The 20,761-nt window shown below is 36.7% G+C and overlaps 1 protein-coding gene across 1 annotated transcript; it reads right to left on the bottom strand.

Moving 5' to 3' along the window:
* LOC132556502 (GPI transamidase component PIG-S-like) lies at positions 1-20,232 on the bottom strand. Its single transcript, XM_060220909.1, has 16 exons — positions 20,198-20,232; positions 19,345-19,484; positions 18,856-18,952; positions 18,002-18,100; positions 17,214-17,357; positions 16,659-16,774; positions 15,687-15,807; positions 11,258-11,319; positions 10,898-11,012; positions 10,110-10,199; positions 9,345-9,520; positions 8,850-8,903; positions 7,895-8,023; positions 6,876-6,978; positions 6,508-6,565; positions 1-2,059 (listed from the first exon to the last, which is right to left on the bottom strand). Exons 1-16 carry the CDS (start codon positions 20,214-20,216, stop codon positions 1,951-1,953), a joined length of 1,632 nt encoding a protein of 543 aa, XP_060076892.1. The 5' UTR covers positions 20,217-20,232; the 3' UTR covers positions 1-1,950.
* Positions 20,233-20,761: the final 529 nt, after the last annotated feature.

Raw genomic sequence — 20,761 nt, 5'->3', positions numbered from 1 at the left:
AGAGTCTGTGATTGTAATCATATGATAACACAAGACCAATCAGAGTCTGTGATCGTAATCATATGATAACACAACCCTGTAAATAAGTCAATATCTGTATAATATATAATGCAATTATTGACCTGATTTTAGGTGAATACGATGATTTATCACCTGAGAAAGTGATATTTCCTAATTCACCTAACAACTGGTCAATAACTGTTTTATCAGATGTTTTATATAATTAGTAAACATGTCAAATAAACACATACACATTCACAATATCTGGTGGGTTCTTCTTTCCATACATTTGAAACTGTGTTACCTAACTTCCATACGGCATACAATCTCTGAACCCAACAGTCTGGTATTTCCTACATGCATACTTATTACTTATTCTACTGTTCTCTGACTTGACCTCAAACATGGACAGAAACCGAATCTCATTAATGTTCAAACTGCATACAACACATGTATGACTTTGTACCCAAAGTAAAACAGCATTCATACATATCACCATATACCCAAAGTAAAACAGTGTTCATACACATCACCATGTACCCAAAGTAAAACAGCATTCATACATATATCACCATGTACCCAAAGTAAAACAATGTTCACACACATCACTTTGTACTCAAACAACACAGCATCAGTCTAAGCTTTCTTCTGTTTTCCGTCCTCTCTCTCTCCTCAGATCCTAATCAGGTTTAGAGGTCTCACATGGTATACATGTCATTCTTTCTTCTGTTTTCCGTCCTCTCTCTCTCTCTCGCTCTCCTCAGATCCTAATCAGGTTTAGAGGTCTCACATGGTATACATGTCATTCTTTCTTCTGTTTTCCGTTCTCTCTCTCCTCAGATCCTAATCAGGTTTAGAGGTCTCACATGGTATACATGTCATTCTTTCTTCTGTTTTCCGTTCTCTCTCTCTCCTCAGATCCTAATCAGGTTTAGAGGTCTCACATGGTATACATGTCATTCTTTCTTCTGTTTTCCGTCCTCTCTCTCTCTCTTGCTCTCCTCAGATCCTAATCAGGTTTAGAGGTCTCACATGGTATACATGTCATTCTTTCTTCTTTTTTTTGTTCTCTCTCTCTCTCTCGCTCTCCTCAGATCCTAATCAGGTTTAGAGGTCTCACATGGTATACATGTCATTCTTTCTTTTTTTTTCCGTTCTCTCTCTCTCTCCTCAGATCCTAATCAGGTTTAGAGGTCTCACATGGTATACATGTCATTCTTTCTTTTTTTTTCCGTTCTCTCTCTATCTCCTCAGATCCTAATCAGGTTTAGAGGTCTCACATGGTATACATGTCATTCTTTCTTCTGTTTTCCGTCCTCTCTCTCTCTCTCTCGCTCTCCACAGATCCTAATCAGGTTTAGAGGTCTCACATGGTATACATGTCATTCTTTCTTCTGTTTTCCGTTCTCTCTCTCCTCAGATCCTAATCAGGTTTAGAGGTCTCACATGGTATACATGTCATTCTTTCTTCTGTTTTCCGTTCTCTCTCTCTCCTCAGATCCTAATCAGGTTTAGAGGTCTCACATGGTATACATGTCATTCTTTCTTCTGTTTTCCGTCCTCTCTCTCTCTCTCGCTCTCCTCAGATCCTAATCAGGTTTAGAGGTCTCACATGGTATACATGTCATTCTTTCTTCTTTTTTTTGTTCTCTCTCTCTCTCTCGCTCTCCTCAGATCCTAATCAGGTTTAGAGGTCTCACATGGTATACATGTCATTCTTTCTTTTTTTTTCCGTTCTCTCTCTATCTCCTCAGATCCTAATCAGGTTTAGAGGTCTCACATGGTATACATGTCATTCTTTCTTTTTTTTTCCGTTCTCTCTCTATCTCCTCAGATCCTAATCAGGTTTAGAGGTCTCACATGATATACATGTCATTCTTTCTTCTGTTTTCCGTCCTCGCTCTCCTCAGATCCTTATCAGGTTTATTGTAATACACAAGGTGTATGATGTCATTCTTTCTTCTGTTTTTTGTCCTCTCTCATCCACTTAAATGCCTTCCATAGTGACGCTAACACTGGGAGGCTTATAGGAAGGAACAGTGGGATATAGATGGCAAATCTGAAACAAAGTAAAACCAGACATCATCTTTCCTGTTGTTACATGTGTGTCTACCGGAAATGATTAATACTAATAAGAAAGTCACCTTAGATCTGTTTACTGGACTCTTAGCCACTGGACTAACTACAATGATATTATAGGTTCAACATAGCAAGAAACTTTTGATAGGTGCCGTGACGCAGATCTGTCAATGCAATCAAGTGGACTAAGACCTCTTATATGTAAAAGAGTACCCATTAGCTTTGCTTCATAATAAAATATCTACCAATTAATAGAGAGAAACAGACTGATCTACAGTTGATAAATTTTGGCCTGCTAACTTCAGCTCTGGTAACCAGGTTTTCTGATAACATTTGAATATTAATAGAGTGATGACTTACAACTGTTTACAGATGAACAAATATATCAGAATGTAATATTTCATAAGACATAAGATTATACTTACTTCTCCAGAGAAATAGAGTAGAGGGATTAAACTAACTTTTGATCTCCAGAGAAATAGAGTAGAGGGATTATACTAACTTTTGATCTCCAGAGAAATAGAGTAGAGGGATTATACTAACTTTTGATCTCCAGAGAAATAGAGTAGAGGGATTATACTTACTTTTATACTTACTCCAGAGAAATAGAGTAGAGGGATTAACTTACTTTTGATCTCCAGAGAAATAGAGTAGAGGGATTATACTTACTTTTGATCTCCAGAGAAATAGAGTAGAGGGATTATACTTACTTTTGATCTCCAGAGAAATAGAGTAGAGGGATTATACTTACTTTTGATCTCCAGAGAAATAGAGTAGAGGGATTATACTTACTTTTGATCTCCAGAGAAATAGAGTAGAGGGATTATACTTACTTTTGATCTCCAGAGAAATAGAGTAGAGGGATTATACTTACTTTTGATCTCCAGAGAAATAGAGTAGAGGGATTATACTTACTTCTCCAGAGAAATAGAGTAGAGGGATTATACTTACTTTATACTTATCTCCAGAGAAATAGAGTAGAGGGATTATACTTACTTCTCCAGAGAAATAGAGTAGAGGGATTATACTTACTTCTCCAGAGAAATAGAGTAGAGGGATTATACTTACTTCTCCAGAGAAATAGAGTAGAGGGATTATACTTACTTCTCCAGAGAAATAGAGAGAAATAGGGATTATACTTACTTTTGATCTCCAGAGAAATAGAGTAGAGGGATTATACTTAGAGAGAAATAGAGTAGGGATTATACTTACTTCTCCAGAGAAATAGAGAGAAATAGAGGGGATTATACTTACTTCTCCAGAGAAATAGAGTAGAGGGATTATACTAACTTTTGATCTCCAGAGAAATAGAGTAGAGGGATTATACTTACTTTTGAGAAATAGAGTAGAGGGATTATCTTACTTCTCCAGAGAAATTACTTCTTTTGATCTCCAGAGAAATAGAGTAGAGGGATTATACTCTTTTGATCTCCAGAGAAATAGAGTAGAGGGATTATACTTACTTACTTACTGATCTCCAGAGAAATAGAGTAGAGGGATTATACTTACTTCTCCAGAGAAATAGAGTAGAGGGATTATACTAACTTCTCCAGAGAAATAGAGTAGAGGGATTATACTAACTTTTGATCTCCAGAGAAATAGAGTAGAGGGATTATACTTACTTTTGATCTCCAGAGAAATAGAGTAGAGGGATTATACTTACTTTTGATCTCCAGAGAAATAGAGTAGAGGGAGAAATATACTTATACTTACTTCTCCAGAGAAATAGAGTAGAGGGATTATACTTACTTTTGATCTCCAGAGAAATAGAGTAGAGGGATTATACTTACTTTTGATCTCCAGAGAAATAGAGTAGAGGGATTATACTTACTTTTGATCTCCAGAGAAATAGAGTAGAGGGATTATACTTACTTTTGATCCAGAGAAATAGATCTCCAGAGAAATAGAGTAGAGGGATTATACTTACTTTTGATCTCCAGAGAAATAGAGTAGAGGGATTATACTTACTTTTGATCTCCAGAGAAATAGAGTAGAGGGATTATACTTACTTCTTTTGATCTCCAGAGAAATAGAGTAGAGGGATTATACTTACTTCTCCAGAGAAATAGAGTAGAGGGATTATACTTACTTTTGATCTCCAGAGAAATAGAGTAGAGGGATTATACTTACTTTTGATCTCCAGAGAAATAGAGTAGAGGGATTATACTTACTTTTGATCTCCAGAGAAATAGAGTAGAGGGATTATACTTACTTCTCCAGAGAAATAGAGTAGAGGGATTATACTTACTTTTGATCTCCAGAGAAATAGAGTAGAGGGATTATACTTACTTTTCATCTCCAGAGAAATAGAGTAGAGGGATTATACTTACTTTTGATCTCCAGAGAAATAGAGTAGAGGGATTATACTTACTTTTGATCTCCAGAGAAATAGAGTAGAGGGATTATACTTATTTTGATCTCCAGAGAAATAGAGTAGAGGGATTATACTTACTTTTGATCTCCAGAGAAATAGAGTAGAGGGATTATACTTACTTCTCCAGAGAAATAGAGTAGAGAGATTATACTTACTTTTGATCTCCAGAGAAATAGAGTAGAGGGATTATACTTACTTTTGATCTCCAGAGAAATAGAGTAGAGGGATTATACTTACTTTTGATCTCCAGAGAAATAGAGTAGAGGGATTATACTTACTTTTGATCTCCAGAGAAATAGAGTAGAGGGATTATACTTACTTTTGATCTCCAGAGAAATAGAGTAGAGGGATTATACTTACTTCTTTTGATCAGAGAAATAGAGTAGAGGGATTATACTTACTTTTGATCTCCAGAGAAATAGAGAGAAATAGAGTAGAGAGAAATAGAGTAGAGGATTATACTTACTTTTGATCTCCAGAGAAATAGAGTACTTTTGATCTCCAGAGAAATAGGAGAGGGATTATACTTACTTTTGATCTCCAGAGAAATAGAGTAGAGGGATTATACTTACTTTTGATCTCCAGAGAAATAGAGTAGAGGGATTATACTTACTTCTCCAGAGAAATAGAGTAGAGGGATTATACTTACTTTTGATCTCCAGAGAAATAGAGTAGAGGGATTATACTTACTTTTGATCTCCAGAGAAATAGAGTAGAGGGATTATACTTACTTTTGATCTCCAGAGAAATAGAGTAGAGGGATTATACTTACTTCTCCAGAGAAATAGAGTAGAGGGATTATACTTACTTCTCCAGAGAAATAGAGTAGAGGGATTATACTTACTTCTCCAGAGAAATAGAGTAGAGGGATTATACTTACTTCTCCAGAGAAATAGAGTAGAGGGATTATACTTACTTTTGATCTCCAGAGAAATAGAGTAGAGGGATTATACTTACTTTTGATCTCCAGAGAAATAGAGTAGAGGGATTATACTTACTTTTGATAGAGTAGAGGGATTATACTCTTCTCCAGAGAAATAGAGTAGAGGGATTATACTTACTTCTTGAGAGAAATAGAGTAGAGGGATTATACTTACTTTTGATCTCAGAGAAATTGATCTCCAGAGAAATAGAGTAGAGGGATTATACTTACTTTTGATCTCCAGAGAAATAGAGTAGAGGGATTATACTTACTTTTGATCTCCAGAGAAATAGAGAAATAGAGGGATTATACTTACTTTTGATCTCCAGAGAAATAGAGTAGAGGGATTATACTTACTTTTGATCTCCAGAGAAATAGAGTAGAGGGATTATACTTACTTCTCCAGAGAAATAGAGTAGAGGGATTATACTTACTTTTGATCTCCAGAGAAATAGAGTAGAGGGATTATACTTACTTCTCCAGAGAAATAGAGTAGAGGGATTATACTTACTTTTGATCTCCAGAGAAATAGAGTAGAGGGATTATACTTACTTTTGATCTCCAGAGAAATAGAGTAGAGGGATTATACTTACTTTTGATCTCCAATCCAGAGAAATAGAGTAGAGGGATTATACTTAATACTTTTTGATCTCCAGAGAAATAGAGTAGAGGGATTATACTTACTTTTGATCTCCAGAGAAATATAGTAGAGGGAGTATACTTACTTTTGATCTCCAGAGAAATAGAGTAGAGGGATTATACTCTTTTGATCTCCAGAGAAATAGAGTAGAGGGATTATACTTACTTTTGAGAAATAGAGTCCAGAGAAATAGAGTAGAGGGATTATACTTACTTTCCAGAGAAATAGAGTAGAGGGATTATACTAGAGTACTTTTGATCTCCAGAGAAATAGAGTAGAGGGATTATACTTACTTTTGATCTCCAGAGAAATAGAGTAGAGGGATTATACTTACTTCTCCAGAGAAATAGAGTAGAGGGATTATACTTACTTCTCCAGAGAAATAGAGTAGAGGGATTATACTTACTTTTGATCTTCAGGAAAATACAGTAGAGAGGGATTACTTTTACTTTTGATCTTCAGGGAAATAGTGTAGAGAGGGAATAAACTTACTTTTGATCTTCAGGGAAATACAGTAGCTCCAGAAGAGAGGGATCAAAAAAGGCTTTTTCTAAAAAAGAGAGTAAGAGAAATTAAAAAACATTAAAAGTTTTAGTTTAAATGTGATCAAATATTACTCTTACAAATATGTGCTACATGATTATGTGATGCTTTCCTTTCAGACAGTAGTAACTTCTACTGGATCTGTTATGGTCTTGATTGTTTTGCTGTACCAACTGAAGTGAATTGACTGAACAAAGGCCTTCTGGTAGAAACACCTTCAGGCATAAATGTTCCATTGAAAATTGTTAGCATTAAAATACAAACATTCCTTTTTTTCTGAAGAGATTCTATTCAGCATCTGATCCAATGTTTCCTACCTGAACACACAATAGCATTTCGAGATTCCAGGAATGCCTTCTCCAGTCTGCCCTCCACCAGATGGTGCTGACTCTCACGTATACTGTCTACTGCATCCTGAACCTATGATGGGAGCATATTGATAACTTAAATCACAAGAATGTAATTCGGTTCTTTAACATTTAAACATTCTTCAGTTTATCCTGATACTAACATAAAATAGAAACTTGCTCTGTTCGTGATTTTCTTTGATAACAATTCTATGATTGGACATTTGTCAGTGAATGTTATACCATTAAGATAAGAAAAGTATGGTTAAGCTTGTACCACAAACTTTTCCCTCGTCTACCATTTGGCCCACAGAATGACAACGAATGTGAGCTTAAGTTTTGTGTTAAAGCTGAAGATTGTGTTTCATATATTTTAGAAAGAGTTCAACAATGAACAGTTTTTGAAAGTGTGAAGAAAAAAATCTCTGGACAGATGTTTCCTGCAAATACCACATAAAAACTAGGTCCGTCATTGTTAGGTTTATGATCAAACAGTAAAACAACACAATTCCTAACAAGGACTGATTCATAAAGTAATGGTCATAGAAATCTAATCAGACTATCAAACAGTAAAATCACAATTCCTAACAAGGACTGATTCATAAAGTAATGGTCATAGAAATCTAATCAGACTATCAAACAGTAAAACAACACAATTCCTAACAAGGACTGATTAATAATGCAATGGTCATAGAAATCTAATCAGACTATCAAACAGTAAAACAACACAATTCCTAACAAGGACTGATTAATAATGCAATGGTCATAGAAATCTAATCAGACTGAGTGTTTCGTTCCACTACATCATCACTAAAATGGTTTTTCCCATAATCATATCCTTTGTGATATCATAGTCGCACAAAAACTTTGATACTCCTGTGATGATCAATGGAAATGATATTTTCAATGTTTAGAATGATACTAGTCAATAATATGAAAGTGTAATTGATAAAGAAAAACAAAAATAGTAGCACCAAACCAGTGAATACCTGTTGTCCGATGTCATCCTGTATTACGATGTTACTTATCTCCCCTAGTAACTGAGCTAGGGACTGAAGTGTTGCTAAAGATGTTCCTAGGTTCTCCAAACAACGACTTCTCAGCCATCCATCAAGTTCCTGTCAAACAAGGTAATATAAGAGAAAGGTCAATTCACAGATCAAAATCAAGTCATATTGGCTGAAAGCTGATATAAGGTTGACTCACACACATATTGGCTGAAGGCTGATATAAGGTTGACTCACACACATATTGGCTGAAGGCTGATATAAGGTTGACTCACACACATATTGGCTGAAGGCTGATATAAGGTTGTCACACACATATTGGCTGAAGGCTGATATAAGGTTGACTCACACACATATTGGCTGAAGGCTGATATAAGGTTGACTCACACACATATTGGCTGAAGGCTGATATAAGGTTGACTCACACACATATTGGCTGAAGGCTGATATAAGGTTGACTCACACACATATTGGATCAAGGCTAATATGCATAAGGTCAGGGTCAATTCATGCACATCAAGGTCAACCCACAATGGACCAAGGTCAACTTGTATAGGGACAAGGTCAATTCACTGATCCATGTCAAATAATATTGGCTCAATGACAACTTGCACAAGGTCAAAGTCAAATCAAACAAGATCAATGTCATCTCACATTGGGCCAAGGTCAACTTGTATAGAAACAAGGTCAATTCACTGATCCATGTCAAATGATATTGGCTCAATGATGACTCGCACAAAGTCAAAGTCAACTCACATTGGGCCAAGGTCAAGGAAAAGAGAAATATATTAGAAGTGTTTTCGACTCCAGAGCAACAGGAGAGATTTTTGACAAAATCACATATACATATCAGTGTCAATGACATCACATTACTTGTGAAATTATATCTAATTTCCATCAAAGTTTTAACATTAAAAGCAGAAACAATGACACTTACCCACTTTGAAATGACCTGATTGCCAACATCAGCAACAAGAGCATCACCATTTTTCTGAAACATCCATAATAATATAAAAATATCCTTCTACTTTCTACTTATGTTAAAGTTTCAGATAGTAAGATCTTTACACTCTCCTGGGTTTATTAGTTACACAATAACACTTAAAATCTGTACAACTATTACACACATTCAGAAAACGGTGGAGAAATTTACGCTTATTGAAAAACATCCTAATTGTATTTCAAAGCTTAGATTAATTAAAGTTGTGAAATCAACTTTTTGTTGGCAATGTAATTATATTTCTCGTAATATCAAGTGATGAAAAACATCAGTATCAAGAAAGTTTGGACAGGTTTACATGTGAGAATATGGCTTGTCAATTTTGCGTTCTCATGGAACTGTGCATAAATCAGGGCTACGGCTTTAAAAAACCCAAAAACATTACCAACTAGTTTTACAAAACTTTATCAGAACTTATAAGCTGTTCTTTACCTGTGACTGGAAGTTGAGGAGGAGGCGAAGCTGGGAGATAAAAACTTCCATTGCACGACGCATGTCAAGCTCCACAGTAACAGGCAGAGTGTCATTGTCCGAGGGGCTGGGGGCATTCTGAATGTAGATACCACCCCATTGGGGACTAAGGAATGAGTTGGACTCCACTTCTACACCTAGTATGGATGTAAAAAACAGTATATCATGGTGTCATTTTATCCTCTACAAACATCATGCATGCATTACTGATATACCCTATAATGTTAAAAACAAGCTGCAGCTTTTAATCTTTTTCAGAAATGATTTTAGTAGTAGTTTTGAGCAACAGACTAAGTGCGGCACATTTCTAAGAATAATTTACAGCACAAAAGTCTTTTGCATCTAAAGAGATTATGATTAAAAGTCCTGAAGAAACCTGAGAGGGCGAAACCCGTCGACAAGCACTGAATAAAATCGAAAATCATACACTCCGAGGCTGTTGTGATAGCTATCTAAAGAAATTATGTTTTCGATATACATATATATATATGAAACAATGTAAGTAGATTTAAAAGTATAATTATTCTGTTTCACAACAATATATAAGAAAGTGACATCAAAGACCCCAAGAAGCAGGTACTCATTGTTACTATTAATAGTACAGATCAGATGCTGGTATGACTCAGTACATATACCAGAAAGTGACATCACAGACCAGAAAGTAACATCACAGACCAGAAAGTGACATCACAGACCAGAAAGTCACCACAAGATGAGGGTACTCACCCTTACTGTCGACAATATAGATTGGGTGTTGGTCTCGACTTGGTACATATATAAGAAAGTTCAAGGCTGGGTTGTTGGAGGTGTGTGAACCTGGAACACAGAACATCCCTTCTACAACTGAGAAATCTTAACACACACTGGTATACATAACAAACAACATTTTTTACATGTACTATCATCACTCTATTAAGAAATGTGCAGACAATTGATTCGTGAAGTAACAAGCTTTTATGTTTTAATGCATCGGACATACCGTTATTCATAATGAACTTGACCTTATTCAAGAGGAAGCTTATTTGATTAATGAAGAATTTGACACAATTCAAACTAGAATTGTTGCAAGATTCCTCCAATGGGTCTTCATTTGGTCACCATGGCAACCAAATGGAGATATTTTTTTCTCAACAGTATTGTCATTGTAATTTTGTCATTCCTCTAAACCTTTTTATACCAATATTCAACCTGATCAGATAATATCTTAATTTCAACCAATCAGAAGCTATCAAAGTCTTTTCACGGTAACGGTCAGAACCTTACCTAATGTATGAGGGAACAGTTTTGTTTATAAGGAGCAGGACCTATTCTGGGAGAAGCATGTCCTTACTAATGAGGGAACACATTACATTCAGGAGGAACCTGACCTTTAATGAAGAGATGCTGACCTAATGCATGAGTAAATGAAATATTTTTGTGAGAAATTGGAACTCATTTATGATGAAGCTGACTAATTTCTAGTGAGTTAATATCTAATTTATGTGGAATCTGGCCTAATCTATGAGATATCTTACCTAATTTTGCCTCCAGTGGATTGATGACATGAGGTAGGTCTTTGTCTGTGTAAAGAAATGCCTGTTTTTTACTGTCTCTCTTCATCCTTTTGAGAAACCCAGTGAAGTAGAGAACCTGTATAAAAACAAAGAACAGCAAACTATACTACAACAAATAAACAGAAAATGAGGTTAAAGACCTAGAAATTATAAGTCTGAATAAATTGGAGGTGGGGGTGGGTGGTTGAAATAAACAATTCTTAAAAGCTTTCGCAACATCAGTAAAGCTAGTGCATATAGATACAGGAACATTTGGATGAGATTCAATATTTGAGAATTAGTCATTACTATCTTGATTTCATAATTACATTTTTGCCTTACCTGAGATTTAACATTGATCTCAGCGTACTTGTTCAACTGTTGTAGAAAAGGATCAAGGTAATCTGTAACAATAAAAGACATGTCACATGGTATTACAGATAGGAGTCATCAGATCCTGTAGATTTGTGTCACATGGTATTACAGATAGGAGTCATCAGGTCCTGTAGATTTGTGTCACATGGTATTACAGATAGGAGTCATCAGGTCCTGTAGATTTGTGTCACATGGTATTACAGATAGGAGTCATCAGGTCCTGTAGATTTGTGTCACATGGTATTACAGATAGGAGTCATCAGGTCCTGTAGATTTGTGTCACATGGTATTACAGATAGGAGTCATCAGGTCCTGTAGATTTGTGTCACATGGTATTACAGATAGGAGTCATCAGGTCCTGTAGATTTGTGTCACATGGTATTACAGATAGGAGTCATCAGGTCCTGTAGATTTGTGTCACATGGTATTACAGATAGGAGTCATCAGGTCCTGTAGATTTGTGTCACATGGTATTACAGATAGGAGTCATCAGGTCCTGTAGATTTGTGTCACATGGTATTACAGATAGGAGTCATCAGGTCCTGTAGATTTGTGTCACATGGTATTACAGATAGGAGTCATCAGGTCCTGTAGATTTGTGTCACATGGTATTACAGATAGGAGTCATCAGGTCCTGTAGATTTGTGTCACATGGTATTACAGATAGGAGTCATCAGGTCCTGTAGATTTGTGTCACATGGTATTACAGATAGGAGTCATCAGGTCCTGTAGATTTGTGTCACATGGTATTACAGATAGGAGTCATCAGGTCCTGTAGATTTGTGTCACATGGTATTACAGATAGGAGTCATCAGGTCCTGTAGATTTGTGTCACATGGTATTACAGATAGGAGTCATCAGGTCCTGTAGATTTGTGTCACATGGTATTACAGATAGGAGTCATCAGGTCCTGTAGATTTGTGTCACATGGTATTACAGATAGGAGTCATCAGGTCCTGTAGATTTGTGTCACATGGTATTACAGATAGGAGTCATCAGATCCTGTAGATTTGTGTCACATGGTATTACAGATAGGAGTCATCAGGTCCTGTAGATTTGTGTCACATGGTATTACAGATAGGAGTCATCAGGTATTACAGTGTCACATGGTATTACAGATAGGAGTCATCCGATCCTGTACATTTGTGTCACATGGTATTACAGATAGGAGTCATCAGATCCTGTAGATTTGTGTCACATGGTATTACAGATAGGAGTCATCAGATCCTGTAGATTTGTGTCACATGGTATTACAGATAGGAGTCATCAGATCTGTAGATTTGTGTCACATGGTATTACAGATAGGAGTCCTCAGATCCTGTAGATTTGTGTCACATGGTATTACTGTAGATTTGTGTCACATGGTATTACAGATAGGAGTCATCAGGTCCTGTAGATTTGTGTCACATGGTATTACAGATAGGAGTCATCAGGTCCTGTAGATTTGTGTCACATGGTATTACAGATAGGAGTCATCAGGTCCTGTAGATTTGTGTCACATGGTATTACAGATAGGAGTCATCAGATCCTGTAGATTTGTGTCACATGGTATTACAGATAGGAGTCATCAGATCCTGTAGATTTGTGTCACATGGTATTACAGATAGGAGTCATCAGGTCCTGTAGATTTGTGTCACATGGTATTACAGATAGGAGTCATCAGATCCTGTAGATTTGTGTCACATGGTATTACAGATAGGAGTCATCAGATCCTGTAGATTTGTGTCACATGGTATTACAGATAGGAGTCATCAGATCCTGTAGATTTGTGTCACATGGTATTACAGATAGGAGTCATCAGGTCCTGTAGATTTGTGTCACATGGTATTACAGATAGGAGTCATCAGATCCTGTAGATTTGTGTCACATGGTATTACAGATAGGAGTCATCAGATCCTGTAGATTTGTGTCACATGGTATTACAGATAGGAGTCATCAGATCCTGTAGATTTGTGTCACATGGTATTACAGATAGGAGTCATCAGATCCTGTAGATTTGTGTCACATGGTATTACAGATAGGAGTCATCAGATCCTGTAGATTTGTGTCACATGGTATTACAGATAGGAGTCATCAGATCCTGTACAATTGTGTCACATGGTATTACAGATAGGAGTCATCAGATCCTGTAGATTTGTGTCACATGGTATTACAGATAGGAGTCATCAGATCCTGTAGATTTGTGTCACATGGTATTACAGATAGGAGTCATCAGATCCTGTACAATTGTGTCACATGGTATTACAGATAGGAGTCATCAGGTCCTGTAGATTTGTGTCACATGGTATTACAGATAGGAGTCATCAGGTCCTGTAGATTTGTGTCACATGGTATTACAGATAGGAGTCATCAGATCCTGTAGATTTGTGTCACATGGTATTACAGATAGGAGTCATCAGATCCTGTAGATTTGTGTCACATGGTATTACAGATAGGAGTCATCAGATCCTGTAGATTTGTGTCACATGGTATTACAGATAGGAGTCATCAGATTCTGTACAATTGTGTCACATGGTATTACAGATAGGAGTCATCAGATCCTGTAGATTTGTGTCACATGGTATTACAGATAGGAGTCATCAGATCCTGTAGATTTGTGTCACATGGTATTACAGATAGGAGTCATCAGATCCTGTACAATTGTGTCACATGGTATTACAGATAGGAGTCATCAGATCCTGTACAATTGTGTCACATGGTATTACAGATAGGAGTCATCAGATCCTGTACAACTGTGTCACAAGGTTTTACAGATAGGAGTCATCCGATCCTGTACAACTGTGTCACATGGTATTACAGATAGGAGTCATCAGATCCTGTACAATTGTGTCACATGGTATTACAGATAGGAGTCATCAGATCCTGTACAATTGTGTCACATGGTATTACAGATAGGAGTCATCAGATCCTGTACAATTGTGTCACATGGTATTACAGATAGGAGTCATCAGATCTGTAGATTTGTGTCACATGGTATTACAGATAGGAGTCCTCAGATCCTGTACAATTGTGTCACATGGTATTACAGATAGGAGTCATCAGATCCTGTACATTTGTGTCACATGGTATTACAGATAGGAGTCATCAGATCCTGTACAATTGTGTCACATGGTATTACAGATAGGAGTCATCAGATCCTGTATATTTGTGTCACATGGTATTACAGATTTCATCAGATCCTGTACAATTGTGTCACATGGTATTACAGTGTCATAGGAGTCACAGATCCTGTGTGTCACATGGTATTACAGATAGGAGTCATCAGGTCCTGTAGATTTGTGTCACATGGTATTACAGATAGGAGTCATCTTTAGATCCTGTACATGGTATTGTGTGTCACATGGTATTACAGATAGTGTGTCACATGGTACTTACAATTGTGTCACATGGTATTACAGATAGGAGTCATCAGATCCTGTAGAAGTGTGTCACATGGTATTACAGATAGGAGTCATCAGATCCTGTAGTGTGTCACATGGTACTTTGGAAGTGTGTCACATGGTACTTTGGAAATATGTCACATGGTACTTTTGAAGTGTGTCACATGGTATTTTGGAAGTGTTTCACATGGTACTTTGGAAGTGTGTCACTGGCACTTTGGAAATATGTCACATGGTACTTTTGAAGTGTGTCACATGGTATTTTGGAAGTGTGTCACATGGTACATTGGAAGTGTGTCACATGGTACTTTAGAAGTGTGTCACATGGTATTACAGATAGGAGTCATCAGGTCCTGTAGATTTGTGTCACATGGTATTACAGATAGGAGTCATCAGGTCCTGTAGATTTGTGTCACATGGTGTTTTGGAAATATGTCACATGGTACTTTGGAAGTGTGTCACATGGTATTTTGGAAGTGTGTCATATGGTACTTTGGAAGTGTGTCACATGGTATTTTTGAAGAGTGTCACATGGTACTTTAGAAGTGTGTCACATGGTACTTTGGAAGTGTGTCACATGGTACTTTAGATGTGTGTCACATGGTACTTTAGAAGTGTGTCACATGGTACTTTAGAAGTGTGTCACATGGTACTTTAGAAGTGTGTCACATGGTACTTAAGATGTGTGTCACATGGTACTTTAGAAGTGTGTCACATGGTACTTAAGATGTGTGTCACATGGTACTTAAGATGTGTGTCACATGGTACTTTAGTTTTTTGAGACATTGACCTGCAGCTCCATCCCTTTTTTTTCTGTTTTAAAAGAAATATTTATCATTCTAGGCAAAACTGGACAAGTATTGTATAACAGTCATTATAAAACAGATGATATATATAGGATTGTACAGGAGAATTCTTACACCAAAAGATGACACAGATCTGTACAGTGGAAACGTGGCAGTCTTGTGATAAAATATAATCTTACCTGTCAAGAGTTACAAATCTGTGATACTTACCTTTGACAGCTTCTTCTATATCCCACTGGACATCAAGGATATCTGGCTGAGGATTGACTAGTGTGAAAGTGATGTCATAACTTGGATTTGACCGTACAGATCTCATACTTGACTTCTCTGGCTGGATGAACCAAAAAGAAATGCACATATGGCCAAATTATAATTCAAAATGATTTTAAATGATCATTTTCCCAAACAAAATGCATAAATATTGTTAATCATTAGTGTGCCATTAACTACTATCAAGGGGAAATATCAATATCAACGTTTTAGATTCTATGTACTTGTGTCTGTCTGAAAGGTTCTATCTACTTGTGTCTGCCTCAAAGGTTCTGTGTACTTGTGCCTGCCTCAAAGGTTCTGTGTACTTGTGTCTGCCTGAAAGGTTCTGTGTACTTGTGTCTGCCTGAAAGGTTTTGTGTACTTGTGTCTGCCTCAAAGGTTCTGTCCCTGTTACCTACTTTAAGAGTTCTGTCCCCAGTACCTACCTTAAGGGTTCTGTTCCCAGTATCTACCTCAAGGGTTCTGTCCCCAGTACCTCTTTTAAGGGTTCTGCTCTCAGCACCTACTGTAAGGGTTCTGTCCCTAGTACCTCCCTTAAGGATTCTGTCCACAGGACCCACCTTCAGGGTTCTTTCCCCAGTACCTCCTTCAAGGGTTCTGTTCTTCTTAGTGCTTACTTTCAGGGTGCTGTCCCCAGTACCTACATTTAGTGTTCTATCCCTAGTACCTACCTTAAGGGTTTTTCCCAATACCTATCTTAAGGGTTCTTTCCCCAGTACCTACCTTTAGGGTTCTGTCCCTAGTATCTACTTTAAGGGTTCTGTCCCAGTACCTACCTTAAGGGTTCTGTCCCCAATACCTACTTTAAGGGTTCTGTCCCCAGTACCTCCCTTTAGGGTTCTGTTCCTAGTATCTACTTTAAGTGTTCTGTCCCAGTGCCTACCTTAAGGGTTCTGTCTCAATACCTACCTTTAGGGTTCTGTCCCCAGTACCTTTTCCAGTATGGAAAGCCTTACTTAGAGATTCTTCCTTTACCAAACTGTCCTGAGTAACTCTTGATATCCTATCAGCCAAACTTTGAATATCTGTAAAAATAAAGAAAATGTTCTGAGAAAAAGGTCCCAGGCAAACTCCTTATACAATAAGACTAGGCTTTTTTTCAAGATGGAACCTGCCATTGAAATTTGCACTATCATGTTTCAGATAGTAGAATACAAAAGTACTAGTTACACACAGCTGACAGTTGTCAAACAAAGGATGCTGTCAAAGCAAATATAATGGAACCGGTGTAAATGGCAATTACAACAAATATGCATTTCAGAAAATCAGGCATGATATTTGTAAGACTATGTCCAATAATGACTGAAGTATGTCTTATCCATCCCAGTGACTGCACTAACACAGTTCCACTGAGAGTGAGGTAAGTTTTGTTGTGATAAACTGAACCTTCTTGAAGATGGCACAGATTGTACTACCACTGTTCCACTGAGAGTAAGGTAGGTTTATGTGACTGGCTGTACTTACCTGAAGATCCTGCAGACTTTACCAGCACTGTTCTACCAAGACTAAGGAATGGCTTTTGTAATGACAAAGGAGATATCTTCGGGATTATCACCACCTGGTACCTGTTGATGCCATCTTCCCCAGACACAAACTGACCATCCACATCTGTTACAGAGAAGATCATAGAGCTCAAGAGGGCCTCAGAATTAAACCAATAACATGAAATAAATAAAACAAAACAATAATTCCAGTAGTGTTATCACTAGAATGATCCTTCTGGTACTGTTATCACTAGAATGATCCTTCTGGTACTGTTATCACTAAAATGATCTTTCTGGTACTGTTATCACTAAAATGATCTTTCTGGTACTGTTATCACTAAACTGATCCTTCTGGTACTGTTATCACTAAACTGATCCTTCTGGTACTGTTATCACTAAACTGATCCTTCTGGTACTGTTATCACTAAAATGATCCTTCTGGTACTGTTATCACTAAAATGATCCTTCTGGTACTGTTATCACTAAACTGATCCTTCTGGTACTGTTATCACTAAACTGATCCTTCTGGTACTGTTATCACTAAACTGATCCTTCTGGTACTGTTATCACTAAACTGATCCTCCTGGTACTGTTATCACTAAAATGATCCTTCCGGTACTGTTATCACTAAAATGATCCTTCTGATACTGTTGTGCACTTAAACGATCATTCTGGTACTAAATTGTACTTGAATTCACAAAAAAGTACCTTGACACAACCAAAAATCTGAACACAAAATTATCTTAATGATGTATATTTTTAACCTACCTGATGTAGAGGTCATGGCCTTGACCTTTGCCAGCTCTTTTTCTGTAGCATCACGTATATTCAAGCGGTAATATGGTGCTACTTCAGCTTCTCTTGTCTCTTTAAGAAAATAAAATATTTCTGTTAAATAGTACTGCATCATTGTCATGAACACAATCCAACATATTATAGATTTCTATAAGAAATATGAAATTTGAAAGTGAAAGAAAAGGAAAAGACCTATTGTAGTCACAGAGCGAACCTGTAGTGATATTACTAACAATATAACAATGAATGACATATTTGAGCATTTTTCTGTCTATAAAACTTACCAAGTATTATATAACTGCCAACTGCAGTTTATCTGACAACAGACAAGAGAGTTGTGTGATATACATGTGACTTACCCAGTTTATCTGACAACAGACAAGAGAGTTGTGTGATATACATGTGACTTACCCAGTTTATCTGACAACAGACGAGAAAGTTGTGTGATACACATGTGACTTACCAAGTTTATCTGACAACAGACAAGAGAATCTTGTGATATACATGTGACTTACCCAGTTTATCTGACAACAGACAAGAGAGTTGTGTGATATACATGTGACTTACCCAGTTTATCTGACAACAGACGAGAAAGTTGTGTGATACACATGTGACTTACCAAGTTTATCTGACAACAGACAAGAGAATCTTGTGATATACATGTGACTTACCCAGTTTATCTGACAACAGACAAGAGAATCGTGTGATATACATGTGACTTACCCAGTTTATCTGACAACAGACAAGAGAATCGTGTGATATACATGTGACTTACCCAGTTTATCTGACAACAGACGAGAAAGTTGTGTGATACACATGTGACTTACCCAGTTTATCTGACAACAGACGAGAAAGTTGTGTGATATGGTCTCCTGACAGAGATTGGTCTCCATTGATGATATCAAGATCCACTGTATACTTAATCTGTAACAGTTAATCAGTAACGATTTTTGAAAGAAAACTGCTTTATTTAAATCAACATTTCTTTCTGAAGTTAACTCTATAGATTTATGATATGGAATGTTCATTCTTCATCCTGATCTATGGTCGAAAATCAAAGATTTAGAAAATAAAAATAACTGATATTGACCTCTTTTTTTTTCAATAAAATTTTATTGTTTCTGGTATATGCTCAAGAACAATTGATCTCAGTCTGCGTCATTTTCAAGCAATCTTTCTGTAATATCTCATTTTCTACATCGCCTACAATGACATTTTGTTATAGAATGACAAATGTTTGCTACGCTGCATCAACTTCAAATATATATCATACAAATTAATATCATATGACTCAAAATTTCAGATGATTTTCTCACCATTGTTTTTGAAATATCTGCAATTTCTCTATAAGGCAGGCTGACACGGTAAACTTCTGTTGTTTTCCACCACAATGGAATCCCAATCACAACACATACAAACCCTATACCTAGGGCTGCATACATCTGGGTCGCCCGCTCTATAACAATACAGTACAATATCTTAAAAATTGTCAACAATGAATCTGATGATGGTAGTAGAGTACACTGTAGATTAAAGAACTGTTTGTTGGTCAGGACTCGTGTCATTTATGAAAGTTTTTTTATTCATCAATCCTCATACCATCATACATGTACTTGTACCATCAGCATGACACTAATACAATTGTACAGTTCCACCAATTTAGTGTGAAACACAAGAAATCATATTAATCTGAAAAACATTCTGTCCATGCTTATCTTTCTCATTCTGTAGTATAAGTGTTTTGTGAATGCACAACATGGACCATCTACAGGCAAAGATATTTTGATGCAGATAGCTATATAGAAAGTCAGAGATCATCTGGACTAGATGGAAGTAGTTTGCAGCCATGCGAACCATCACTGATCATAAGTAATTTTACGTTGTACACGAAGATACATTTGTCAATAACGTTCCGTATTTCTGTTCGTCGTAGATCACATGTGCATGTTACATGTTGTATATAAAACGGAAGGGAGGTTCGGGACCCTACTACAAAGGCTACATGTTGAAAACAGCATTCGTAACATGATCAGATGATGATGTGAAAAAAGTTCAGTTATTCAAAATTCCAGATAGGAGTCGTTTACTAGAGAAGAGCTTAATGCTCACATTTTCGTCTGGCCATAGCTATGAATAAGTTCATCCTGAAAATTGGTCCATAACACTTACCTTCCTTATTGCTCGGCATTCTTGCAGTACCGGCAGAAAGTAAACAGTGACTGCTTTCTAACTCACGACACAGAAGAATTCCGATGGATCGTAGTGGTAGTTAACTCCCTTATTACGCTCTCTCTAGCATCCTATACATGTATTTATCAACAATAAAGAAATTTCTTGTTTAAAAATTTCGCGTTTGCAAGTCAAGACTCGATCATGTAAATGTATTAAGATGATAGAAATCCACGAACAGTTGCGCGTTATACCATAAGTAAAATAAGTGGGTTTTTTTCCAAACAAAATTACATATTTTGAGCTCATTCGGTAGACAATTAATATCTTTAATGTATATATTATTGAAAAAATTTCCACATAATCGATATTTTTAAACGATTGTTGAGTTATTGGTGGGTGATCGATGGTATATGTCGCCAGTCCAGTGGTGACCTTCGTCAGATATGAGATGCTTCAGTTATTTTTATTAATATCGACGTTTTAATTAAATCACTGGCATGGCTGTCCAAAGTTTGTTTATAGTTAACAAACGATTAGTCAAAGGTCTCAAATATGAATTAA

This window comes from Ylistrum balloti, unplaced genomic scaffold (genome assembly GCF_031769215.1).
Source record: "Ylistrum balloti isolate Yb309-2 unplaced genomic scaffold, AGI_CSIRO_Ybal_v1 Utg370574, whole genome shotgun sequence".
Classification (NCBI taxonomy): Eukaryota; Metazoa; Mollusca; class Bivalvia; order Pectinida; family Pectinidae; genus Ylistrum; species Ylistrum balloti.
Note: the sequence above shows the minus strand (reverse complement) of the source record. Positions and strands in the feature narration are given on the sequence as shown.

What these genes read in the sequence shown, in the direction of transcription:
- LOC132556502 (XM_060220909.1), bottom strand. An exon ending in CTGGGGACAGAACCCTAAAG is followed by an intron (nt 15,808 to 16,658) that starts GTAGGTATTGAG and finishes TGGTTCATCCAG; the next exon opens with CCAGAGAAGTCAAGTATGAG. An exon ending in TATAGAAGAAGCTGTCAAAG is followed by an intron (nt 11,320 to 15,686) that starts GTAAGTATCACA and finishes TTATTGTTACAG; the next exon opens with ATTACCTTGATCCTTTTCTA.